The sequence below is a fragment of the Brachyistius frenatus genome, unplaced genomic scaffold (assembly GCF_029030835.1).
Source record: "Brachyistius frenatus isolate BFR_SWC_R1_liver_20210118 unplaced genomic scaffold, ASM2903083v1 Contig_19, whole genome shotgun sequence".
NCBI lineage: Eukaryota > Metazoa > Chordata > Actinopteri > Embiotocidae > Brachyistius > Brachyistius frenatus.
Genome location: NW_027210618.1, coordinates 2,296,339 through 2,324,038, shown reverse-complemented (window position 1 = coordinate 2,324,038; position 27,700 = coordinate 2,296,339). Strand labels below are relative to the sequence as shown.

At 41.3% G+C, this 27,700-nt stretch overlaps 3 protein-coding genes across 9 annotated transcripts in view; 1 reads left to right on the top strand and 2 right to left on the bottom strand.

Moving 5' to 3' along the window:
- LOC138619095 (transcriptional enhancer factor TEF-3) overlaps positions 1-16,937 on the bottom strand; it is a 246,969-nt gene extending 230,032 nt beyond the window's left edge. For 2 of the 4 annotated variants that reach the window (XR_011310783.1, XM_069695322.1), the window contains exon 1: positions 7,910-7,999. Coding sequence is in view for 2 of the 4 variants with exons in the window: in XM_069695322.1 (XP_069551423.1) it covers positions 7,910-7,916 (7 nt within the window). In the remaining 2 variants the exon portion in view is untranslated. Of the gene's footprint in view, positions 1-7,909; positions 8,261-16,844 lie in introns of those variants that run through there. The other 2 variants (XM_069695323.1, XM_069695324.1) reach the window with 2 other exon arrangements.
- adck2 (aarF domain containing kinase 2) overlaps positions 1-27,700 on the top strand; it is a 284,765-nt gene that overhangs the window by 223,775 nt on the left and 33,290 nt on the right. The window lies entirely within an intron of this gene.
- Positions 19,037-27,700, bottom strand: part of LOC138619085 (DENN domain-containing protein 2A) — a 37,126-nt gene continuing 28,462 nt past the window's right edge. For all 4 annotated transcript variants that reach the window (XM_069695308.1, XM_069695306.1, XM_069695307.1 and 1 more), the window contains 11 exons: positions 27,329-27,438; positions 26,586-26,655; positions 26,208-26,285; positions 24,867-25,007; positions 24,526-24,674; positions 22,534-22,711; positions 22,363-22,404; positions 22,103-22,208; positions 20,958-21,263; positions 20,070-20,156; positions 19,037-19,933 (listed from right to left, as the gene is read on the bottom strand). In XM_069695308.1, coding sequence (XP_069551409.1) covers positions 19,902-19,933; positions 20,070-20,156; positions 20,958-21,263; positions 22,103-22,208; positions 22,363-22,404; positions 22,534-22,711; positions 24,526-24,674; positions 24,867-25,007; positions 26,208-26,285; positions 26,586-26,655; positions 27,329-27,438 — 1,299 coding nt within the window. In that variant the 3' untranslated portion in view covers positions 19,037-19,901. The remainder of the gene's footprint in view (positions 19,934-20,069; positions 20,157-20,957; positions 21,264-22,102; positions 22,209-22,362; positions 22,405-22,533; positions 22,712-24,525; positions 24,675-24,866; positions 25,008-26,207; positions 26,286-26,585; positions 26,656-27,328; positions 27,439-27,700) is intronic.

The following is a 27,700-nucleotide window of genomic DNA, read 5'->3' as shown; positions in this document are numbered from 1 at the left end:
CCAACACACCCATGAGATCAGAGGGGCGACTCAGTCACACAGCGATGAGATCATGATATCCAATGGGAGTAGCACCGACCGACAACTTCTGCCAGCAGAGGCTGCAGGAAAGTCAGGAACATTATACCATCAGCCGCTGGTCCGCAGTCTGATGTTGTTTATCACAGCGCCTACAGTCAGAGACACGTCTGGGGGGAATATGATTCTGGAAAAAGTTATTCATGCCATGAAAAGTGCCGCAGTAGAAGCACAGTCAGGGTTTTCCAGAGTTCAACATACACTGCTGGGATTTGCAACTTTATAATAAAATATTAAGGTGTGAATGAATAATGACATCATCACAATATGCCCAGGAGCAAGTGTAAGTTAGAGCAGACCTCACTACCAATTTGTATTACAACCAAAAGTAACAAACCTGAAGAGTATTTCACTCATGGACCGTCATTACAAAACATCTGTTATGACATCTGTTAACTGTTGACAGCACATATTAAATGGCAAACAAGTTCGATGTGTAATTTGTTGGTAGCATAAAACTTTCTAAAAAAGCCGCAGAAGTGCTTAAGTCATCAAACTAGGGGCACAGTGATCAACGTTTCTATCTTCAGATACCAAATTTGATTCGTCAACTCAGCAAATATGAGTATTTGAATACAAATATTGAGTTATAACAGTGCTTTAATTTTCCCAAATTGAAAATCTGTACCACTCACTTGAAGGTTCTGTGAGGCTGTGGCACTAAAAACAGATCACGTGGTCTTAAGTGATTGAATGAAACTTTAAAGTGACTTTAACATGGATTAGTTTACATCAGTGATTTCTAAACTATGGTATTCATACCGCCTAGTGCTTCTTACCACACAACAATTACATATGATTTTTGTTTTTCAAAATTGTCAAAAATCCTTTAAATGTTTAAGAGTTTAAGTTTGCCAGTGCTTTGCCACGAAGCGTTAATGCAGTCGGATTCTGTCTCGTCAGTCATTGATTTTAGCAAACAGAAGTAGTGGCATTTTGAAATAGCTATGAGGTCCCAAAAACATCTAGTGGCAAGTGTCAACGCTGTACCTGAGGTCAGACGGACCTTCATATCCTGAAAAGGAGTCACTGACTGGCGCCATACAAGAGATGTAAATGTGTTCTTTGACTTTGATACAGTTGCCTTATGCTGATTAGCCTTTTTTTTTTTTTTAGGCTATTGCATGGTTAAATAAGTGATTAGTATTTTATAAAAAAAAAAAAAAAAATGTTTTGTGTCTGCACTGGGAAGTGGAAAGTTTGGTTTTGTACATAGTGATGCAGGGTCTGAACAGTTTGAGAGCCCACTGGTTTACATCATACAGCTGAGTTGATGCACAGGCTGAATCAGTATTGGCACCGCACCGAATTGTTCAGCCATACAACAAAATGTATTCAGCTCATTCAAGCCAAAACAAGTAATTATACTTCTGTGAAGAGGGATACAGTACCTGTAAATGTCCTGCAGAAATACACAGGAAGCCACATTATGAGGACACAGAGAGGCACGCAACTCCCAAATATCAACAGCTGTTGTGCTGCCCTGCCCATCACACAATATGATCGATTTCTCCAACTTCCTGTCCGGAGGAGGGTTTGAAATTCCATACTGGGCTTGAACTGGACAAGTTAACATCAGAGCCCAAATATACACAAAAGAAAAAAAAAGCTACACAAACATCCCTGGAGGACTTCCATGAACATTTCCTTTCATACATAAACAGAAGAGCATTTTCCAGACTTGGGACAATTCAATGCATCAAAATGATCCTGAAAGGTTTACAAAAACTGTTTGCCTTCCTCTGGCAGAAGTCAGGGAGAGGATGAGGTTCGTGAAGGAGGCCTACAGTGTCCCTTCCACAGTCAACCCCTGGCCAGTCATAAATCTGCCCTTCCCCAGCAGGAGCAGGACTGCGGTCATCACTGGCCTGGTCTGAGATCTCTCTCTCTCTTTACATTCCTGACATTCCTCTATACTGACTGGTCACATCTGCTGCTCTGACATTAACCCATGTCCTGTTTGCAAGGACACGTGTGTGTGTGTGTGTGTGTGTGTGTGTGTGTGTGTGTGTGTGTGTGTGTGTGTGTGTGTGTGTGTGTGTGTGTGTGTGTGTGTGTGTGTGTGTGTGTGTGTGTGTGTGTGTGTGTGTGTGTGTGTGTGTGTGTGTACAACAACAACCTGCTGCACATTAACTCTTGTGGACAATCCTGTTAAAATCTATTTAGAAATTAGCCTTGAATTGTGATTCTGTCTGTGGAAACAATATCGTATTAACTGTCCTTAGACTACATTGTGTTGCGTCATATTTAAGTGTAACTGTACACAAACTCCCGTCCTCTCTGTAGACACATCTGCCAGCCGTAAAATTTTTCTCCACATCATACAGTATATGGCCAACTGTCAGGTCAGGAAAACAAAGGTCACATTTAGGCTGCAGGAATGTCTTGGCTGGGTGTTATTTCCCCTCCGATAGAGCCTGGATGCGGCTCACTCAGCTCTGAAATGACCTCGACTCCAGCAACAAGTCAAGAATTAGATTAATACAGAAAAACGTGAGCACTCAAAACTATAACTAGCATCACAGTCATGGACTGCAAAGATATTTGGTTCATGTCCTGAGTTTGCATTTTTGACAACAGATAAATAGAAGTTCATTCCCCTCATATCAAATGTGATCAGCATCATATTCGTGAGGGAAATGCCCTCATCATGACAGGATGTGTAGACATTAAGACATTGAGACTTCCAGGCCGGTGCTTTAATTACACACTTAATTATTTCACTACGACATTTTCAGTTTTCATGTAAGGGTTTTCTTCTAATACCCAAACCAAAGTCTTTGAAACTATTTTAAGCATTTACTCCATTTTACTTGATAACTCTTAAACGGTGTGTTTATGTATCAAAGAAAATGTATTTAGTTCAAATTAATCAAATTCAGTGTTTTTAAATTCATGCAGAATCCACAAATTAATTTATTTTTATTACATTTATTTTAGAGGTTGGTTATTCTTGATGATTTCTTAAGTATAAAGTACTTGCAATATAATAAACCAAATTATTAACAGAGTGTTTCTTGGCCTCTTCCTGTTTATTCATGATCATGTTTCTGTGAGTTACTGTCTGATTAGCTGTCAAAGGGTCTACAGCTCCCTCGCCCATACTTAAAGAATCTGAAGTTTGTTCATGATTTCTGACAAAAGTACCATAAATCTAGCAGAGGAGTAAATCTAGATGTCATGTTATATGAACACAACCTGCCACAAGTGTCTCCACAGTTGCAGAGATTTATGCGGGGGTAGTTACATCCTTCTACCTTCCACCTTGCAGATCTAATGCCTGTTACACGGCTGTCACCGTGTCCTATTAGTTACACTGTGAGGCAGAAAGAGAGTGTCGGAGATGGAGGGAGAGTCCCGATTCCAGAAGTTCACCATCAGCAGGGGGTTTCCTCGAAAAATCCTCCAGCGAGCATCAAATCCTCATGAGAGCCTGAAGTTCAGAGTCAAGGCTAAAGGGTTACTATTCCTGCTCATTTGAAACCCTCCACCACCCGGGAACTGTCCCCTAAAAACAGCACATCTTGTGTGTCCCCCTCCGGTGTCACACAAACCACTCATATAGAAAAGTCTCTTACAAGAGATTCAAAGCATGTGTTACTATAAAACAACCTGTTTCAACATTTTCAATCAACCAACAGAAAGGTCAACATACATTTCCAGATACTGTTGAGACAATGATACAGGATCAGGGATAAACAGCAGATTTCCCCTCGCGGGAATAATAAAGTAACTATCTATCTATCTATCTCTATCTATTTACCTCATTCACCGACACTGCGGTAAAAGCAGAGTCAGCTATTTTTCATGATGTATGCAATTCTATATATAGAATGTATATATATAGATATAAAGGCATCAGTTGATAATCAATAATTAATATATTAGCTATTTTTTGGGGATGAATGATTTCAGCAAATTGTAAATTAGAAGCTTAGAGTATAGGTTGTTGTTCGATGTTGTGCGATCAAAAAGTTTGGAGACTGTTCTGTTGGGCACAAATGCAGCACATCACAATAATGTGCACAGATAATAGAAGGCTGGACTTCAGTTAAGGACCTGAATACTTCTTCCACCACTGCTCATGCGTATGAAATACTTAATAATGGAAGACAGTTCATTGCAGTTAACATCTCTCTGACAACTTTATATCAACATTGGAGATGTTTCAGAATTTCAGTGTTACCCTCCATCCCTCGTTAAACATCATATTTAAATGCCATTAAGTACTTCTTCAAGCAGCGAACTGAGGCATTGTTAAGGAGGGAAACAACAGGGGAAACACAGACGCCACAGGCTTCTTCAAAGGTCAAGAGGTCAAGGTCGCTGGTGAATCTCTCACTTTACTGCCAAAGTTTGGACCTGGGTGAAGACTCGCTGCTGCTTTCCGCTGACCTTTACATCAGGATCTTAATGAGAATGACTCGAGGCAAAAACATATTTACATGGCCTGACAATGGGCTCACATGTTGCACAAGCCGAGCTCAGTGGGAGCATGATTCATTGTGTGGGTATTCTTTGTTCTGAAAAATATGCCACTACCGAGGGCAGCTTTGCTGACTTCATCCACTTCACCAACATGGGCAAATTGTTTAGTTTTTTTTCTTCCACAGGAAGGAAGACGTATCAAAATGTGAGAAAAGTGCTCCTCACACAGATGTTAGGAAATCCAGTGTGACGAAACCAGACAGCTGCACAGAGCACGGAGTGATGCAAGAGTTAATGCTGCTAAATAAAAGACATCATAAAATAAAACAATTATAATTGCAAAAGCAGCCCATAAATTGATGTGGCAGATGTATGGCAGCAAATAAATAGGGAAGATAATCATATTTCCAGGAACACATTCTTTCTAGCGAAAGCTGTCAGCACATCGGTACAAGTCTAGGACTTTTTCTCCACGAATGCAATGCGGGGCCTTCGGTCAGACCACAGGGCACGTCTCTCGCCGAGAGCCACACAAGGCAGGAAATGTTTTCCTTGGCAGATGCATGTCGAATTACTGCTGGAGCACATAAACTGCCTCCATATCCGTGACACCGTCTCTAATAAGCGAGCTAATAGGTCTGTTGAGTAATGGGCGCGAGGGCCAGCGAGATGCACAGCATTATGGGAAAGAAATGTGGTGATTATACGCAGAATATAGGGTCGAAAACATTCCATTCAATTTAGGAATTTACAATGTAGAAGGTGATCCGAACACATTCCTTCTGTTTCGCAGGCTTGAGACTCAATATCATATTGTTTAGCAAAGAATGGCATTCAGTCCTTCGAGGGGAATTCAACCTAAAATTCAGACTATGTTGCTCTTAGCCAACAGACCATTTTTTTTGCTCAGTTTGTTTTGTCTGTGTGTCCATATTTAGCCTCAGCAGGAAGACTAAATAACATTTCTAAAATCATCAAGTCATCGCTTTACAATTTGATGTATGCCTTTAAGGATATTCTCAGCTAGTATTTGATTTGGCTACCAGATTTAAGACCACCCATCAGCGCTTTAACAACATTAACAACACTAAAGACCTTCAAAGTATCTTTGCATTGATTGTGGTTGCTTGAATGACTTGAGTTGTTGGCCACTGGTGACCTCAGCGATGGTGATAAAAGGGGGGGGGGGGGCTCCCAGGGCCATAAGGACCGTAAGGGAAGGGCTGCTCTGGCTGTTGAGGGGCAATGGGGGCAAAGTGGGCCATGCTCGGACTCAGTCCTGCCTCATTTCTCAAGTCATAAATCTGGATTTGCCACAGGGTTGTCAGGTTGAACTCAGAGAGCAGCTGGAGGCGAACTGAAAAGGCGGAGAGACCAACGGAGAGATTGACAGAGAGAGAGGCTGTCGTTCATAAAGGACAAAGAGAGACAAAGAGATACGACGGCAGTAAATCACAGCAGGGAACAGAGAAGGTAACAAAAACGCAACCACTCGCTTTCTCACTCTCAAACACATATGTAGTGTAGATATATGAACAGTGGGGACAGGTGTGAGAGAGTTCTGCTGGGCCTCCGGGCCATGCAAGACACCACGGCCCACCTTGGTGTTTATTTGTCCCCCCCCCCCCACACACCACCCTCCTCCCCTCCAGGCGCTCAAAGGGTAAACGTCTATTCTGGTTTAGGGTTACAGCCAAGCTGCCTTGAACCCCCGGGCTCCCAAGCGTGCATGCCATTCCTGGCAAGCCGACGCGCTCCCTGGCGGGCATCACCTGCCCCTGACCCCCACAGGGAGGAAGGGGTACCTCAGTGCCTTCCTCGTCAAAAAAAAAAACTCCTCCTCCTCTGCCTATCCAGCAGCCCCCCCCACACACACACACACACACCCTTCCACCCCCACTCTATGTGGCACAGAATAAGACACCTGCCCCTCTCTCCTCCGCTCCCCCTTCCATCTATTATTACAGGCTTTATAAGGGTTTAAGTGTTGATCAGAGGATGGCCATGACCTCAATAGGTGGCTAAGCTATGCTAGGCTAAGCTAACAGTTAAAGGAGCTGTCTGGCACAGTGACAAAACGAGGCGATGACAGAGACTGTCTGAAAGCGCCACTACCTCCGTCTACTCTGTTTTCCACCGACCGGATCCACTATCAAACAGCCAGGCAGGAGGACACACTGCGGCCAAAACCATCTGTCACCAAACATCTTTCAGCAAAATGTTGGAGAGGAATGTCGCCTCACCTTCCCAACACCTGTTTGGAAATGACATCCACAGAGATCAAGCTCTACACTAGTTTCTGTTGCTGCGACAAACCTCACATTTTTATTTTAGGATTGAATGAAAGCAGAATAAAACAGCTCGAGATGGTTCGACTCTAGTGTGGAAATCACAGTTACATTTCTGATAGATGTCTTGAGGCAAAAACGCACAAATTTAGCATCTATGCAGGTGAATCACTGACAACGTACTGTGTGTAGGAAGTGACCGTTGTCATTGTTGTGGATCTTCAATATAGAACTGCAGCTTTGCTTTTTGGGGTTTTCTAAACGTGTTCTCATTCTCAGCTGAATCTGAACAAACTGATTCTGTATTTAGTACGTCGAGAAGAATGAGTGATCAGAGCGTGTGCACTTGTTCCTGACATATCATGCCATCATAGTCGGCATTATGGGATGAAGTGGAGCTGACAGCTACACAGGAAGCAGGAGTGATGTGCAACATGAACACGCGTGTGTGTGTGAGATAGAGTATGTGAAACACATTGTCAGACCGTATTAAGAACATTTCAAAGTAAGAAGTGTGTGGCTGTGAGTATTTGTCTGTTTGTGTCCTACAACATACAACTGTGTTTGTATTAGAAGAGGTTCACAGTTGTTTCATAGCCTGTCACTTTTTTTTCACTCAAATCCACCTAAAAAACTATTTTTTTGCTCTGGTCTGCCAAATGGACCTCTCACGCCAGGTGGAGGGAATGTGTGTGTGTGTGTGTGTGTGTGTGTGTGTGTGTGTGTGTGTGTGTGTGTGTGTGTGTGTGTGTGTGTGTGTGTGTGTGTGTGTGTGTGTGTGTGTGTGTGTGTGTGGGGGGGGGGGGACTGTCACATGGATTTGTAATATCAGCAAATTGAAGTGTTAATGTGCTGCATATGTGTAGTAAAGTAATGTGACTTAAACGTAGGTGTGAAAGTCAAAGACTATGTTGGACTTGCAGCTGTCCCGTATTCTAGCAGATTTGTTACAGAACAGAACACAGATTAGGAATTTTTGGTTTGAACTGAATCTGACATTCACACATTACAGAGACGGATTTTAGACAAGCACTTCCTGCTGTGCGTGTGAACTTCATCATGTCCTTCATAGAGAAAAAGGTACACAGAGAGTATGACAACAGAGATGGGCGTACCGTACATCTTGCCCTCATCAGAGAGGATGATCTTCCTGCGGCCACAGGGCGGGTAGATGGCCAGGGCCTCCTGGAAGCTCTGCTCGATGTCGGGGCTCCAGACCCCCTCTGCATCATTCTCCAGGGGTTTGTCGAGTCCGTCGCCCAGCTCCTCACTCCCACCCCTGGGGGAGGGAGCCGGCACCCACTCCGCAGACGTGGTGGGGCGACGGAGAGGGGACCACAGAGCGAGGGCTGGAGGGTCGGGGTTCAGTGGTGGATGGGGGTGGAAGGGGAGGGAGGTTGATGCAGGGAGCAGAGCTGCAGAGCTGTATGAAATCCACAGGGGTGATGAAGATGACAATGATGGGTCTAGATGTGGCAGGACAAGAAAGATAGAAAGAAAGACAGGGATATAATTGACATGGTGCTCTGGCAGGAGAACGTTTTTCAAATCTAGATCTATCTAGGGAAAACAATCAGAACAATTGTGAATTTGTCTGTATAGGTTTCTTAAACTGAAATGAAAATGAAGTTTAAAACAACTTCATTGTTTTAAATGAACAACAAAAGTAAAACATTGACAATCAAACCAAAGGTTTTTTTTTTTGTACTGACATACTGAGTATGCTTGTAATTGTTCAATATGATCTACTGTTATAAACAGTAAATATAAAGTCTATTTGTATCATGTTCTGACATGTTAATCACTTTCTTATTGTGTGTATTTGGCAAAAATACTTAAAATTTTTTTTTTTTTTAAAGTTAAGCACCCAAGGAAACTTCATGTATATAACAATTTTTAAAACAGAAGTTACAAATAAAGAAAGGAGAAAAATGGCTGTTCATATTTTTCTGTTATTCGTCCATTGTTCAATGACTTGCTGTTGGGGTTGGAAGTTGCAGGGGGTGTTAGTTGTAGTAATTTTGCCCAGTAATGTGTCTCATGGGGGTATTGAAGGTACTTTCAAACCCTCAGCTTAGTTACAACTTCTGGACACAGAGACATGACTTATACTTCCGTAGGATATTATTACATACATGAAGTATGTAATCCTGCTCAGCCTTATAGACTGGCCACTACTTTTTGAGTTGACAGTGTCGGACAGCGTCTCATAAGGTCGGTGTATTAACTGTATTACTTTATATTAAATGTTAATATGAAAGTTACCAAAATCGGAGTAAAGTTTTCATCCTTAAACTGGTCTGTAGACTAAATGTCAGTGAGCACATGAGTTCATCAACTGTAGGTTGGTTAGAAAACCTCGCTGCTACATTCGGGCAGCTATGAATGGTGACCAGAGTCCAGGATCACATCAGCTCAATATCTGCTAACCCTGACTTGCCACAAAGTTTCTCAGATCATTCATTAGGTTAGTGTCAACATGAAAACAAATAACTGAGAGGCACCTGGTGTTGGGGGGAGGGGGGTTACAGGAGGGCCCTGAAGTCCACAAATGAGGAGACACATTAAAGTTGGATCAGCGCCCGCAGACACACTCAAACACTCAGGCCAAGGAGCATCATACCAGGATATTAAGGCCGGGGGGCTTTTTAGGGTGCCCATTTCTTCATCAGTGATATAACTGACTTTGTTATTAAAATCCTAATTAATGTGTTTGTGCATTGTTTAGGGTGGAGGACTATTGCAATAACCAGCAGAGTAATTAAAAGGATCAACTTGTCATTCCACTGATTCTTTATGACAGAAAAAAAAACAGGAGTGTATCCAAAGGAGGGTGACAGAATGGGGACGTTTGCCTTGCAACAGATTGACATCCTGTTTTCTCTGCACACCAATTTGTTTAGGATGTGCACACAGTGCTTATATATTTGGGTGGAGAGAATGAGACAGACGTGGGCTCCACCTCTTCCTCTCGACAAACGTGCAGGAGAAGAAGGGACAGCGGGCACAATGGAGGGACGCAGTGAAGAAAGAGCTCGCAAAACTCATGAGTCAACACAAACACAGGTTTTTGTTTGTCCTGGACTGTTTTCCTGCCAGTGTGAGACCTCCATGTCCATTTAGGGCAACAGAGAGAAAAGCAGTGACAATGACGTCAGTCATAATCCCAAACATGAGTGTGTGTGTGTGTGTGTGTGTGTTACATGTGGAGAGAGTACAGGGATCAAAATTATGAGGTTGAGAAGAGATCACGGTGATATGGTGAGTGATTCAAAGTGTTGTGGGGTATGAGTAAGATCCTCCAGCCAGTCCGGTGCACCACCCCCACGCTTCCTTTGAGCCGCCTGATGCTCCACGACGCTTCCTGTGAAGCGTCCGGCCGGTCGGCCTCCCTCCACATCTCTTTCTGTCCCTCACACACACGTTTGTACATACAGATGTCCACGTAAAGATGAACAGAGATGAAATACACTTAAGAAAACACTACCAGACAGTCAGAAACAGTAAAAGTAGAATTAAAATTTACATGGACACAAAGATACTGTAGGTATATATTAGTTTTCTGAAGGGTGATTAATACATATGACTCCACTTCAAGTGTTTCCCCCACATGAGAGTGGTTACAGTTAGGGCCTGGCTTTTGAAATGAGTATTTAAAATTAAATTAAACCCTGAATGTCATTAATATAAAAATATTTTCATTCAAATTCATTCTAAATGTCATTTTTGAACCAATTTTTCTGATAAAATCTCATTTAAAATACAGTCAATAACAATCCCTGGGCAACATTTTCAGTAAGTGCACTAAACAGTTGAATAATACAACTATTTGTTCACTGACAGATGATTTGGTCAAACTTTAAGTCCTTTATCAAGCAAAAATGCCCAAAATCCCCTGGTTTCAAAGATTTAATAAATACATCATTATTCTCAATAATGTGGTAAATAATGTGTAAATAACAGTCTGACCTTTGAATTCTGGATAACACCAAAGGCAACATGTGAAGCATTACCAAACTGAAAGTGTCACATTATCATATCATGATTATCATAATCAGGTAGTTAACAGATCTTCTCTCGTGAGGGTGTGAAGCTCTATCGGGCAAAACTTCTGCATAAAAAGTGAAACTTTAATTGAAACAGAGCACCTTTAATTCTGCCTTAATATAGTTTATGTACATATTTTAAATCAGTTAGGAAACGGTAAGATGACTTAAAAAAAATAGTTTAAAAAAAAATCTAATTGCAGAAGCACTTGGATCATTTGACAAATTTAAAAACAATGTTGGGTAAAATTTTCCCTCCTTTCTTTTGTAACCGAACTTTTCAGAATATAATTACACACGTAACAACTGAAACTACTTAAATATCTTCAAAATTATTTCTGGCACACATTCCAGTAAGGCCTAATCTTGATCACGAGCCGACCCGCTACTCAACAGTGAGCTAATGGCTTTGCTAAGAATCGCAACAAAACAAAACCTTTCTGGACGAAAGGAACATTTTGACATTTGTCCTGTTGGTGTAACTGATCCCAAACAAACTGCAGCTCCGGCTCGGGGCCTCCGGACGTCCCTGGAAGATTTGTGGCGGCCATAAACCATTAGTGTGCGGCCCTGTGCCTCTCAAAGTGTCCAGGAGGTTAATTAACCTAAGCCATGCCTTAAAACAACCCCCTCCCCAACCCAACCTACTCCCCCATCCAACAACTCCCTCTCCCTCCGTTCCTCCCTCACCCATCCAGCCCCTCATCCAACCCCAGCGTGGCCCCTTTTCCCTGGATCTGCTCAACGGGATAATCCCCCAGCTGGTGCTACGGTCAGGGGGCCACGTCACCCCCGACTGACCCCCACCCCTTAAATACAACTGCACACACACTGACCAATGAACACAAACACACTCATGGCGACAAATTATGAGGAAAGAAAAACACACGCTTGAATAAAGAGCTGCACACACACACACACACACACACACACACACACACACACACACACACACACACACACACACACACACACAAATCTAAATATTAAAACAGAGGGAAAGCCCACAGAAGGCTGCAGGTAGCTGAGCCTCTGTTCACCTTTGACCTGGGCCAGAACCAGCCAGGTGGGCCGGCAGGGCGGCTTCATGTGGAGATTGGTGGTCAGGCATGATTTCCACCACTTAAATTTGTATCACCAATTATTTAATGAAGGGGCTCAAAACATCGCAAAGACAGCCAGTCATTGTTCCTGATGATTTTGGGAATCCCTTCAATCTTGGGTGGTTTTGGTGAAAAAGGCTTCAACATCTATTAGGTGATGAAATTTAGTTCTCTTCTTTCAGGATGAAAATGTATAACTTAGGGGATCCTTACTTTTCATCCGGTGAAACCATCAGGTCTAAATTTGTCCCATCACTTTGATTTATGACCAAACACTCACAGAACTGAGTTGTGTTTAAATGTTAGCAAGCAAAGATGCTGTAAGTAAGATGGTGAACATGGCAAACATTATAGCTGTTAAACAGCAGCTATTGTTACAGTGATCGTTGGCATTCAGCCCAAAGCAACACTGCAGCTAAAAAAAATAAATAAAATGTGTGTCGATATCCAGAAAGCTTCAGTACCTGCTACCACTCATGGAGCGTAGGATTATATGTGAGAGTGTGTGTGTGTGTGTGTGTGTGTGTGTGTGTGTGTGTGTGTGTGTGTGTGTGTGTGTGTGTGTGTGTGTGTGTGTGTGTGTGTGTGTGTGTGTGTGTGTGTGTGTGTGTGTGTGTGTGTGTGTGTGTGTGTGTGTGTGTGTGTGTGTGTGTGTGTACTCAAGTGGTCCCAATCTCCACTAATCAGGCCGGGAATGTAAAGGCAGGAAGCATTTTGAGAATAAGGCAGCGGTATGGGATCAGGCTATGTGATGGAAATAAAGTCGCAGTGAGAGCCCGTGGCGACCGACGGGTTTGTTTTGTCGGGTTTTTGCTGAGGGCACGTGTTCTCTGGCACCGAGTCCCACTGGGCTGCACCAGCGGGAGCCTCCAAGCTTCACACACTGAATACACACACACACACACACACACACACACACACACACACACACACACACACACACACACACACACACACACACACACACACACACACACACACACACACACACAAAACAGAGGATTTTCCTTTTGAGATGTTAGATTTATGTTCATATGGCAATGTAGAGAGAAAACACCTGCTTCTGAAACATTTGCAGATACCGGAAAATACCAGACGATACTTTAATAACTCTGCTACACAGCATGACTGTAGGGCAGCCAACAACGATTATTTTTTACTATCAATTAATCTGCTGATTATCTTATTGATTAATTGGCCGCCTTTCACTTGCAGTGACAAACCACAGCGTTATCACTTGACTCCACAGTGTTCCCTTCAGCGTCTCTCCGCTCAGTGCTTTACAACTTCCACTGCTGTGGTTCAGCCTCGCTGCCGGCTGCAGTTTCCAGCTGGCAGCTGTTCCAGCAAGAACGCTCTAATATCCCAGGCACCAAATGACAGATAGAGAACATGATTGACTCCGTTTTGTTTTTAGTAAAGACCAAGCACGGAGCTCCAAGAGGGAATATTTGACTCATTGAGTGGCCAGACACTCAACTCAAGATTTAGATGCCAAAATGACTTGGTGGCCTCTGGGAGTGTAAATAGGGAGTGTAAACTGTTTGCCAAGTTCAACATATCAACTTTCAACAATGATAATATGTCAGTGTCATGTTTAAGTGGCCAAAAAAATCTGTTATAGCGGGTTTAAACTACAAAAAACGAGGATCAAATATATAGAAATGCAGCCTCTAAACCTTATACCAGCGGCAATTTGTAAATTATGTCAAAAATATTGGCTCTTTGACATACAACCACATGCTGGCTAGAAGGCTAGACTGGTGAGTATAACGAGTAGATAATGTAAACAAACTAGTCACACTAATACCACAGTATGTTACGCTCTTAAAGTTGAGCGGACAACAGTTAGTAGGAACAAACAGCAGATGTAAGCGTGTGCAGCAGCTTGAACATGAAGCTGGTAGTCAAGACTCTGAACTTTTCATCATCCCACAGCTCCAACTGCCTGAGACTCACCCTCTGTCCTCTCTGAAGGTCAACAGGGGAAGAGTTAAGAGAAATAAAAATAAATAAAATAAAAAGAGAACAGGCTCTACAGATCAGTCCCAGATAATCCAAACATAAAGATCCATGAGACTGGCTGTAATCAATGGACAACACAGTCACACACAGCACAGAGCAGCGGGTGCCGAGTGCTCTCGCTAGAGAGGGATGGGAGGGAGGCGCAGAAAGTCTTTGTTCTACAAGGCTCATATCTGAGGCATTATTCGTTTTTTTTCTCGTGCGAGCGGAGGAGGAATGATCGCTATGTGGGATGAGCACAGCGGAAAAAAAAAAAAAAAAAAAAAGTAAAACTCCTCCACTGAGGAGAGGACCTGTCTCAAGGCAACTCAAACACACATACAGTCTGACTCCCAAACAAGGATGAAACACCCATTTCTCTTCTGGCTCACACACACCTTTACATAGCTTTTAGCTCCCCTCTGGTTCCACTCATTCACCCACACATACAAACACATCCACCCCCGGGGCCCCACCACACAGTCAACCTCAGAGTTCACATTACAATATAATTCATCTGTCTGAGACAACAGTGAACCTTGAAAACAAAAGGGGCCGAGGCCTGGACAAAAAAAAAAAAAAAAAAAAAAAAAAACTCAAACTGCTCTGCCTGACACTTCAGAGGAGGCTCTGACAGGTGTGTTTTTCAGCCTGCCGTCACACTGTCACTCCGCTCCATTCCACCTGTTGCTCCTCTGGAAAACACACTCCTCTCAGCTGTCCCACGGGACACCATGAGACACACACACACACACACACACACACGCAGGTCTTCCAGTTATCTCGGACCCTGATCGAAAATACACACACACACTCGCTCTGCCTTTTCAAGCCTGCAGTCAAGAGAAAATTGATTGAAATACACAGTACAATACAAAGTCTATCACACACTGACATACAGTATTTACAAAATCACCAAAAAAAAAAACGTCATTTTGAATATTTCTTATCATTTTAAGAGGCACATTTGATAAAGTTGAATATTATGTGATCACAAGATTAAAAAGTATATACTAGGTAAAGCTGAAAGGAAAAAAAATCAATTGAAAGAAAACTACTCTGCATGTGTTTGGATAATCTTATTTGGAAGCTAAACTGCCAAAAATGATTTGTTCCAGCTTTTTAAAATGTAAATATTTGCAGATTTTCTTTCGTAGTAAATTTATTGTCTTACACTTTTGGACTGCTGAATGTACGAAACGTGCCAATATAAATACGAATACGAATATGAATACACCTCAGCTTTACAAACTTGTGATGGGTATTTTTCCCACTGATTGAGAAAACTATTAAATCAATTGCTGACAGAAATAATCTTTTGTTACAACTGTACTTTCAAGTTACTTTGTGTTTCCTTGTGAGCTGTCCTTGGGGTGTTTCGCAGAGCAGGACTATCGCACCAGTCTGGCAATTATGAAATAACTTGTTCATTTCTAGGCAGCCATTAAAAGATACGGCTGAATCAAAAGGACCGGTACGATACTTACAAGTTTTACTCAAGGTTAACTTTCTAATCCCGCTCCTGGAGACACCTGCATGAGCTATATTAGACTCATGCTATTCGTGTAACTTCCCACACACTCCCTGCTGCTGCAGCGCTTCCGTCTCATTTCCACTGCTGGCATTCAAATCTTTTACAAAAGCTACTTGTTTCAAGTAAAGGTCCTGCAGCCAGAGTCTTACTCAATAACAATGGCCCCTGACTAATATGTTTCTATCTATGATTTACTGTTGCTGAGCGTTATGGTGGAAGTAAAAGATTGAAATGTAGTCGTGTGAGATGAAGCTCAGTCTAACTACTCTCCACGCTTCTTATCAGTTCAATAAACGGCATGTTTTATTGGATGATTGTTAGTTTTGTATCTGCGAAGTAAATCATAGCTCAACTAAATGAAGTAAAAAGAACATAATTACCTCTGTAATGCAGCAGTGTACATAAAGTGGTGCAAAATGTGAATACTCGAGTACAGTACAATAAAACTGCAGCACATTTCTCAAAAACCACAGCAGAGCAGAGACCATGTACAGCAATGATATGACATCCAGCTGTGTGAAGTAAAGAATGCCATTTCTCTTCTGTGCTGTAGCCACTTAAATTCACTTCTGAAGCGCTTGTTGTTTTTCTTTCTTAGTTACAATCACCTTGCAGACTAAGAGTCTGAAAACCAATCATCTAATCAGCCTACAAAATATGATGCATTCAACCACATGACCGCAGACATCAACTCAATCCGCTAGAATTGTAATCAAAAAAAGAATTGCACAAATACCAACAATAATCCCATACCACAATATGTACAGTATAATAATATAATGGTAAGGAAGGTTTAGGGAATAACGTTAAATTCTTGAAGTACATTTTGATGCTATATATTTTTGTGTTAGTGAAAATTAAGTACATTCATTTACATTCTTGCTTCCGCCTGATGCTTCTCTATATATTTACCCAACTATATTTCAGACGCAAATAAACCTTTCACTGCTCTCCAATTATAGGACAGCTGCACTCACAAGTTCATCTAAAGATTTTAAAGGCATGTTGGTAAATGATACGAAACAGCAAGAGGCAGCTCCACCTCGGCAGCCTCTTAGATCATGAATGCATCAGTATCAGAATAATATATAATAACAGGTTAAACCTCTGCCTGCTTGCCGAGTAATTTGTTTTCGCTTATAATATTTCACTCGACATAGTTTGCCAGGGATACGTCACTCAATCGCACGTGTTTTAATTACCTTAAAAAAAATAATAATAATAATAATAACAATTCAGACCATTTGCAGTGTACTCACACTTGTTGAAAGACGAGGACGGGGGGCGGGGGGGGAGGGGGAGAATAAAAAAAAATGAAATCCTGCGAGTTAATATGTGGACTGTTTTGAATGTAAAAGTTTACCCGAACAGGCGCTGATGTTTGACCGCGCGGCTGTGACGTGATTCCCTCTGAGCGCAGAAACGGTTCCGGCTGCGGAGCAGTCAGGAAGTCCCGCTCACTCTCCGCGCTCCTCTGCGGGAATTAAAAGGAGAAACGTCAGAATCTGAGCGGAGAAATGCGAGACATTTGAGGAATGTTATCTCCGACACTGAGTGAGGAGTGATTCAGAGAGGAGGCGGTGAAACGCGGACTTCACATTTATACAAGGACGCAGTCGGGTTGTTCAAATATGAACATGACTCTTTCAGAAAAACAACAACAACAACAACAACAACACTCGTATATTGACTTACCTGGTGAAACTCGTCTGGCAGGCAGGTAGGTACAGCAATATTTTTTTGTTTTTTTCTCTTTAAATAATATTTTTTTTGTTTTTTTAAAGTGACTCCTTGAGGATTTATTTTCTTTCTTTTTTTTTCTTCTTTGTTTGTTTTCTGCTGCCTCGTCTCCTTCCTGGAGCTGCTTGTTTGAAGCGAGAGGAGGGCAGGAATTTCAGGAATTAGCCGTGGTATGACATGAAGCCTGGAAAAAGCCAGAGAAAAAGACCATAGGGAGGGAAGGGGGAGGGGGGGGAGGGGGGAGAGGGGAGGGGAGGGGAGGGGGAGGGCTGACCGGTCAACACGCAATGACGAAAAGGAGGAGAGGAAGAGGAGGAGGAGGAGGGCTCTGAAAAGAAAAGGAAAGCAAATGAAAGGGGCGGGAGTTCAGAGGAAATCAAGATAAAATCACTTCTTCATAATGAAGAGGATGTGACACTATACTTTTTTTTTGTTTTTTTTTCTTGTGGTAAGAAAGTTTACTTAATTAAAACTAACTTTAAAGGAAACACTGTGCAACTTTGGCCCAGATATTAAATGTGTAAAATGTAGATTATAGGGTCTACTTTTTGGCATCTCATAAAAAAAAAAAGCAAAATAAACAATATTGCCTTAAAGGCCTTGTTGAACAATTAAAGTTAATATTTTTATCCCCCTTGTTTCTACCACTGTACCTTTAACTCTGATATATTATAGTCTATTGTGAATGTTCCTTTGTGTTTTCATGTCATATACACACAATCTTAAATACGCTAGAATCTAATCACATACTTTTAGTTTGTGTTTAAGTAGCTACGGAGATGTAAATGTATTTGATGCAAAAGAACTGACAAAGTAAAGACTCTTGAGACATTTTGGGGGAGATGCCAGCTGTAACCTTACTTTCCAGTTCCACTTTTCACTTGTCATGTTTCTTTTACTCTCCTGCGGGCAGACAGAGGCGATACATATTGTTGGAATTGGGCCTGTTGTGCAACTCATTAAAGGTCTGGAGGCCTAATTATCTGAAATGTAATTCTGAACTTGGACTCTGTAAGGCAACGTGTTGCAGAGAAACATAAACTGGGGAACAGAGCCCCCTACTGGATACTGCGGGTATTACCAAAGTGTACCTTAAATATGCAAGATCCACACACATTTTGTTTTTACGAAAGCTGATGCTGTAACCTGGGATTTTACCTTGGTTATATATTATTATAGTGATTGATCACCTCATTTTGCTCTAATACAAAATAGTCGTGCTCAAATAGAATCAATCAATAGAAGTTAAATAGAACCGGTCCTGTTGAATAAAATGATTGTCCTGTTAGGCAGTGAATGAACTGAGTGGGAACAGGATGGAGGCACAGAAAGAACAGAAAGCAGAGAGAATGTAAAACAATGCAATTGTCCCTTTAAACATAGAATACAAGTCTGTCTAATGTTGTTGCTAGAAGTTGCTTATGTCACGTTGTTCTTCCAGTATTTTCTATTTCTATTTTAAGATCTCCAACACTATTCTATTCATCTTAATGTACGCGGATCTCATTTCATGGATTTACAATTTAATTCCTTTTTTGACTGTTTGTTGTTGTAAATACTTGTTGTTTAACAATACTAAACCCAAACCTATGTACATATATAATATGAAACTACTTCTGTTAAATTATAGAGGTTTGTTTGCTGAATGGCGGAGGTTTAAATCCTGATTATTTGGTGTCTAAAACCACTACACGGCAACTTATAACATTAAGTTTGCTAGAAGTGACGTTACATTATAAGCTGAAAATGATACATTAAACCAGTAGAGCTGGACAAATAACACAAATAGATTATTGTTTGATAAAAGAGAATTCATTGGTCTACATCAAATCACTTTATTTATGAAGTTTCATTGCATTCTCAATCAGGTTTCAGGCAGCTCTAGTTGCTTTGTGAAACACGTTGATACTGATTGGCCTAAGATACACATCATCCCTCAGTTCCTTCCCGACGTCCTCGACTGAAACCCAAGTGAGAGACATGTTCACATTGATTTCCCTCTCATCCTGACATTTTCCTCCGTCTCATTCTGTTTCCAATAAAAGTACTTAAAACAGTGGTACATATCCCCGACAACCCAAAGTGGTCTACAAACAGTCTGCACTAGACTCTGTTAAATAAAGCGTATTAAACACTACAGGAGATTCCTTTGCACTCATTTGAAAGAAATTTAAAAAGAGATTAAGTTTGTCTAAGAAAGGAATATAAATTAACTTAAAAGCCTCCTGTCGACGAAGAAGTTGTACTATTGTATTTATAAAAGCTTCTATAGAAAATACTTGGAATGTATAGGAAATTATTGTACAAAACTGACCCTTCTCCTCACAGATTTACAGGCCAAGTTAGAGAGCAAGAACACTGTTCCTAAAACATTTACACTGTGCTGTACAGTAACACGCTGTAATCTGATACTGTTGGACGTTGCTTTATCGTGTTGGAGGGGAGTTTTGGTCCGAGCTGAGTAAAGCCTTCACAACACCAATGGAATGAGAGGCTAATGAAGCGGAGAGCTAAACCCTAACGTCCCCAGATTCCCTCGTGTTCACAAACTATGAGTCCAGTTCACTTCAGAGGTCCTCCTTCGTTGTGAAGACACGTCTCCATCTACACGTTCTCCACGTCCAGGGAGCGCCTCTTCTTCTGTGTCCTGCTTTCACTGCTGACAGCTGGACTCCAAGTCTCATTTCTTGGAAAGGAATTTCATCTTGTTTCCTGAAACGATCAACAGATCTACATCAAGGCATGTTTATTCGAGAAAAATATGTTTCCATAAAAATTGAAGTTTTTAGAGTTTATGAATTGATCAGCTGAAACAGCTGATTGACTGAGGCTGTGCGGTAACTCTCACCTAAACCCTTGAGGAACTTGTTGACTCCTCTTTGTTCGCTCCCAGGCAACAAATCCAGATACTCTTGTGCTCTAATCTCAAAGAGACCTGGACACAAAAGAACAAATGAGAAAGTCAGACGTTTTAAAGGTGTTAATGACCTCTGCTGGAGTAACATTTAACTAATGCAGAGTAGATATTGATGTATTGATTCTTGTGCTTTTACTGCAACTTATTTATTCATTCATATTTATTCCATTTATATAGAGATCTCATGTTTAAGGTGGATCAACGTAAATTATAAAAAATAATCATGACATCATTGAACTTCACAGTTCATTCTTGAACTTGGAAACAGCAGTTGACAAAACAACATCAGTTTACCTGCTTGTTCTGGAGCTTTTGACCACAACACGCAATCCTCATGACCATTGGAACTTACTTTACAATTTTTCAAAACAATGTCACAACTTCTCGTCAAAAAAAAGTTGTGTAAATAATGAGTTTTGTGAATAATAAAAGCTCCATCACAACTACTGTGAACTAAGTTCAACAGCAGATTAAGACCAGGTTATAGGGTTAAGATCTCAAGAGAAAATTAATATCTATACAGTTTCATAGTGTTAGAAGATACCGAAGAGTAATAAAATATATTAGCACGTGTTAAATGGTATAATATTTTTTCTAGGCTTATGAGAAAACTTTGTAGAAACTCTATTGTCTTGAAAAGAGATAATTGTTCACAGTCGCTGAGCAAAAATTTGAATTTAATTTCAACAGGGTTTTAAAAGGTAAAAAAAATTTGCAGAAATAGTACTTTTGAATCATACAGAAGGTAAATATATTCTACTAGTATGTCTATTTGATCAATTCTAAATTATACTGTGACACCCAGTCCAATCTCAATACCTCTAAGTCCCTGCCTGCGCAGCTCCCTCTCCTGGATGAAACCGGTAAACATCTGCGTCTCCATGAACACCTCCAGAAACCTTCTCAAGCTCTTGGAAGTGACCGCTTTGCGAAAGGCGTCGCGCTGAAATGAGGAGGAGGAGGAGGAGAAGGAAGAGGACGACGAAGAGGGGCTGGGCAACGCGGGGGAGGAGACAGCCTCATCGTCCCGCTCCGCTCCACCCATGAAGAGGGAGTAGTGACCCACCATCTCCACGAAGAAACGCACGAAGGCCTCCGACACCACCGTGCTGAGAGAGCTGGAGTCTGGGAGGACGAAGAGGAGAGAAAACCACAGAGAAAGAAGGGGAAAAGATTTAATGATATGATATTTACGGGCTTACGTAACAGAATGACCAATGCAGTAATGATCTGCAAAGGAATTATCAGAAGGATTCATTATCTCATCAAGGTTTTTCCAAGGACACACTTTCTTTTTTGGTGACCAAAATCGATTTTGCCGTCTTTGTGACCACACCAGAGAGGCAGCAATGTTATGTTGCACAAGTGTATTGCTACACATTTTTGCGCAATCACATTATCTGCTTCATCACACTTGAATGCCCCTTTAGTATAAGTAGACTTCAGTAAAGGCGCATTAATTAGGACAAATGTGAAATAGTAGCATGTAGCTCTCCAGTTACTTACAAAATTCCTGGAATATAATAGAATTGCCCAGGAAAGTTTTCACTGAGAAATGTTTCAATGTACTACCGAACTATGATCAAGTTGCTACGTGATAAGTCAAAGGTGTCTCAAAATGTCTTTTTTTTTTTAAATTATTATTATTATTGAAAGCATTTGGCAGCTATCATTAGGGATGTGTTCAATGATTATTGGAAATTTACATTGCAGAAAAAGGAATAAGTTATATTTGGAAATACTCTGAACACTTTAGAATGGTAAGAGGGCTTCAATGCCATCTAAACCAGAGCTTTAAGACAGCTGAAAAACTGCTGATGTTATTTTTAAAAAACGCAACAACAATTAATGCGGCGAGGAGTCAGGGATTCTTCTTATTAGAAGTGTTCTTAAACGAGATAAAACAGTAGATATCTTGTAAATAATACATCAAAACATAAGCAGCAGAAAATGTGCTGAGTCACCATTGGGCAGATCTCCTTTCTCACAGGCCAGCTCCCTCCTCTTGTCCAACACATGTTCGAGTGCAGCCTGCAGCTTGTGAGGAAGAATGGAGTCCTCATCATCCAGCTGTGGAGGATAGCAAAAAGCCAGATGTAAATACAGTCAACATACGGCAGTGAATTAACATATTGTGTCCACACATCTGGTGGAGTTACTACGTGTGTCATAGAGTTTAACAACGAAAGCTTCTGTGTGCTCTCCATGTTGCTATAGTTCCTACCTGTCGTAGGAAGCGGCTGTTGCCGAGGTCGACCACCAGGACCTGAGCATAGAGAGACAGAGTGATGTCATTTCCTGGAGCTATTGTTCAGTGGAGGAAAGGCCCAGAGTCAAGGGCACCACAGCTTACTGCCTATCACAAAAGAAAAAAAAAAAAAAAATCTTCTGTTACCTCTTCGATGGGCAGCTCTTTGAGTCGAGGTAGAGAGCTGGAGAGGAGGCCCACTATAAAGGGAGTTGGGGTGCAGACTATATCCAACATGGATGGTGGGAGCACGGGGATGTATGTGTGCTGCCAGGTGAAGGGATAGAGCAGAGCCACGACTGCATGACAGCACTGAGACAATGTGCTGCGGAAAGAGAGACAGAGAAGATCATAGTTATATCAAAATGGAAACTATTTATTAACCACTTCTAATTCTAATAATACAGTACGGTAGAAAAACAATCTTTCAATGAAAAACCCTTTAAGAAACTGTGTCAAGTATTACACTACAAAAGAATACCCTGCAGATACTGTAATAGTGGACTTTATTATTATTCAAATAAACCATCAGAGGTAGTTTTGAACCACTGAAAGTTCTTTATGGACCTTTGAAACAGTGTTCTTTGAATGCATTTTTAATCTCAGTATTTAACTCAACAAGGATGAGAAATTATGTCTGAGGAAAATTAAAATATATAATCCCATGAGAACTGGAAAACTTCATCTAATGAAGATGAAATAAAAGCTTCAGAAAGGGTGCTAAAAGAACAACTTCTGCTTCCGCGGGTAAGAGGGAGCTTTTTAAACTTAATATTATTAATTATCTTAGGAGTATTTTGTCATTTCATACCGCTGTCCTGTTACATAACACATCTCTACATACTGTAGATTCAGTGTACAGTCTATTCTATTTAATCCAGCACATGCACAGCTGCACATCACACGACATTATTATCACTATTAATACCCAGTAATGTACTGGGAAATACTGCTACTGTTACTTTACAACCACCTACTGCATTTGGCTGTGTTAAACATGTAGCACAGGTCAAGACACAGATGATAATACATAATGATGATGCATACTTCTTTGATTCAAATGTGCTGGACACAGAAATGTGAACTATCTCAATTATATTCACAGAAATAGGAAAATATGCCACAAATATCTCTTTGAAAGACAGCTCTGCCTAAATTTCTACCAGCAGATGGTGCTAACCTGCTCCCCCAGAAAAAAACAACCTCTCCTGCCACACATTTATTAAAGAGGAACATAAAGTGAAAAGTGAATTTGTTTTTGCCCCAACAAACCTGTTGTCAATCTGAGAGGAATGTTTCAGGTGATGTAACACTTGTAAAAACTGCACAGCGGCAGCACTCACACTGTTGTTTTAATCTGTCCCGGGTGTGCATCTGCTCACAGTTAATTCATTAAAATGTTGACTGGCGAGGTCAAATTTCCACTGAATGGTGGAGGGAGTGCAACAGCTCTGTTTATGAGCTCTGGTGAGAAATGCTTCCAATGCTACCACATAAACCATGTTACAGGAGTACAAAAGGGAAAATACACTAAACTCTGAGAGCTGCATATTGTATTGTTTCTGTTTCTGTATTGTTTCCCTCACTGTGTTTCTTCACTAAATCAGTTTAGAATGACTCATCCCACATGTTGAACCAGGTGTAGCACAGCTTAAAAAAAAAACTAAAACTAAAAACTTTTGGGGGCGTCTAATTGCTGTGATAATGGTTTAAGAGTTAAAGATCTGAGTGAACTGCGTTGGCGTGAGGACGTCACTGTGCACGCGCGTGAGCTCTGCAGTCACGCTTTGAAGCCTAACTCCTTCTCTCTGGCATCCATGACAGTTTTCCAGAGAAGAACTGATTGTTCCCCAGACGACTGTATAACATAACAGCATTCCTTCCTCTCGCTCGGTCGGGATCTTCTGTTCCTCAGAATGCCCGTCGACTTGAGGTTATATCCTCCAAACTCTTTACTCTTTACAGCATCATTGCCCCGCCTCCATTCGTTTTATAGACGAAGATTTATGAAACAAATTAATTAAAACCCTCTCATGACTCCACCTCGCTGAGGTTTGTTGCAAAGATTGAACATGCGGTCTTTGGTTCGGAAATCAAATGAAGCATCGTGCTTTGTGGCGATATTTTGCTGGAGCCAACCTGAGTTTGTCAGCAGTGAAGATGACCCTGCGCTCCAGCAGCAGAGAGGCAAACACTCGCAGAAGGAGACGGAGGCTCAAGGAGGAGAAGAGACATTCGAAGTCCACGTGTTCCAGACGGGAGTCTGACGGTCGACACAGCTCTATCACCTGCAGGAAAGACAGAGAGAAGGACACAAACAAAAACAAAAAGACTATTAGATGCCATGTGCATAATACACGGGTATGCAAAGACATTAATGCACTAATTTATATTATTTTCTAAAACGTATTGGTTTTGCTGCCAAGATTTGGGTGACAGTGTTTTTATGCAAATCCTGTTTTCCGCCATCATCATCTCACCTCTGTCCCAGAGCCAGGTAGGAAGTTTTTGACAGTGATAGTCCTTCCTGGAGCGGGGAAGGGAGCCTCCATGATGCCTCTCATAAAAGGCTGCACCAGAGCAGGAGAGATAGCCCTCCTCTTTTCCACTTCATCCAGGATCTGGAAAAAAGGCAGAGAAGGAAACTCTGTAATTTAAATACCAGTAATCACAAATATGCATACTGGATGTACTGTGTTGGTCTTTCTACCCCTCACTGACAACCCCGGCTCAAATGTAATCCTTTGAATACACCAAAAAATGCGTACTTTAAAATATTTCTAACTTAGGCGGGGTGATAGGCGTGAAATATGTCAAATATACATGTGAAAATGTTGTTGTTCTTGAGTAACAATACAAAAAGTTTGACTTAGTATTGAAAATAATAAAGTAAAAGTACCATCGTATAAGCCACAAAGTGTACTTGACGTACTAAAACTGAAGCACTGTTTATGCAGAATGGTACGATTGGGGTTCAGATTTGCTTCTGAATTGAAGTGGAATAAACGTGATTTATATATACACATGTCAACATCAGTGTAAAATGTTTATTTATTTTATTATAGAATTTTGCATTTCCCCTTATTTAAACCAGGTAAAAGTCTCACTGAGATTACAGTAACTTCTATCTGTAAATTAACAGTTAAACTGGCATCGGATGCATACTCTGTTGTAAATTAATCCAGAATGAGGTAACTCTATGTGATGCCTCCTTTGGTTTTGGTCAACCACACTGGATATGATTATCCCCAACTCATGCATTCTGACCGTGTTGCAGAGTGAACAGCCAAACATAGTCAATACAAGAAACGACTATCACCCAGAATCAGCGATGCTTACTCCTCGACCAACATACTGTGCACACATCTGTATAGTGTTCAACATTTGTGGAGAAGATCTGAAGAAAACACGTATTTAGAAAACCCTTCATTTATGATAATGTATGTATCCTCACAGATCCAACTTTGGCAGTGATATATGCACACTGCAGATATTTACAGAGGTCAACATGCAGATAAATCAAGGCTCATTACAGGGAGCCTTTTCCACTGCGGTAACCACATCAGCTGCATTTCAGCTGTGCTGCTGCGCTGGATCCAAGACTGCAGGGCTCTGTGGGGAAGTGGACCCGGGTAGCGGGAGGAGGTGGGGGGCTCTGTGGGCTCCGGGGGTGGTATTTTTTTTGGTGGAGTTGAGGTTGTATGTAAGAGTTTGTGTGAAACTTGCAGTTCCAATGAATGTGATAGAAGTAATAGAACTGCAAGTGATAGATCTGAAAATAGTTTGCGCATTTTTAACTATGCTTAAGTCACTATGTGTACCTTGGAGAAGAGGTCGAAGCATCCGAGGCGACTGACGATACAGTAGACCTCCGGGAGCCTTCGGCCTTTACCGCTGGGCTGAGAGCGGCCAGAGAGAAAAAGACAGACAGAAAGTCAGAACACAAAACTGCTCACCCAACTACAACTAGGAGGATTAGAGCAGTGGAGCAAATCAAAGCCTTTGTTTTGCAGAGACTTTGCAGGTACATTCAGGAGAAAAATCGGAATAGTATTTTCAAGCAAATTCAAGAAAATATGTCGGGAGGTTAACAGGAGCAGAAGGAATTGGATGAACAAATTTATAATGAGGGATTAACGTTATTAAAGTGAATTAGAGGAAGCTTGTGACCGGGGGCAGTAGTGTTTTTTAGAGCATACCAGTAAACGCCGGCAGTATCCAAACCGCCTACTTCCATCTTCTCCAGTCAGAACAAATGAGAATGTCTCACTGGGGATGTGTGAAAGAGAAAAAAAAAAAAGATCATTCACAATCTGGAAACTATTTAAAACTGTTACATGGAGTTCAGAAAATTTCATTCGGGGCTGAACTTTTGCAAACAAAACCTGACTTTGTATGTGAGAGGAAAGACCCTCAGGACAGGCTTACTCTGGAAATACCCACACAAAACCTCCTAACTTCTACCCGACAGGTATTCATTGACCTTCTTGACAGGGGAGAGTGTCAGACAGTTTGTTGCAGGTGTGTGTTTGCTGGCCCCTCACCCTTCAGGCATTTTTCTCCAGCTAATTATTAGCCATCATCATGAGGACGCACATCATCACTTCTCGGAACAATGCAGGCGTTGAGAGGCGGTATTGGGTAACACAGCAGTATACAACGAAAGGGGATTTTGTAATAACAAGCCAGGTGTAAGGTGCTAAATCCACCGTTTCTCCTTGTATGAATTTGTCATTTTCAGTGCCTTGTAGTTAATGAAAGAATAGTCATATTTACAAGCCATTAGGCCATTTTCTTTCTTTCAGTTTCCTCACTACCAGGTGATTATTAGCAAGGAAAACAGCTGAGCTATTACCACTCTGCTGGGAAATTCCTGTGTCGCTGTTTAGTTTCGCTTCACTTTGTTCCTGTGTGCCACGGCAGCAGACAGACTTGGACTGACCTGGGAAAGTTGTCGACAGGCGCCCAGTCCTTGGCGTCGGGGAAGCAGAACTGAGGGATGACCTTCAGCTGGTCCTCGGTCTCCCGCATGAACTTAAAGCTCCTCTCAAGCTGGATGACAAAAGAAAAAACAAGTGGAAACAAATTTATTTCACATATTTAACACTGCTGGAAGGGTCACACTATTAAAGTCTGACAGTTTCACAAACACAGTTTCCAGATTAGAATCCTGAGATACACAGAAAAATAAAGTGTACCTCTTCCTAAAAAAACATCACTCATACTGAAACTACACTATTACTCTTTTTAGTAAGTGAGACTTGAACAAATGGCCTTGATAAGATAATAAGATAATCAGAAGTCTAGATGTTTT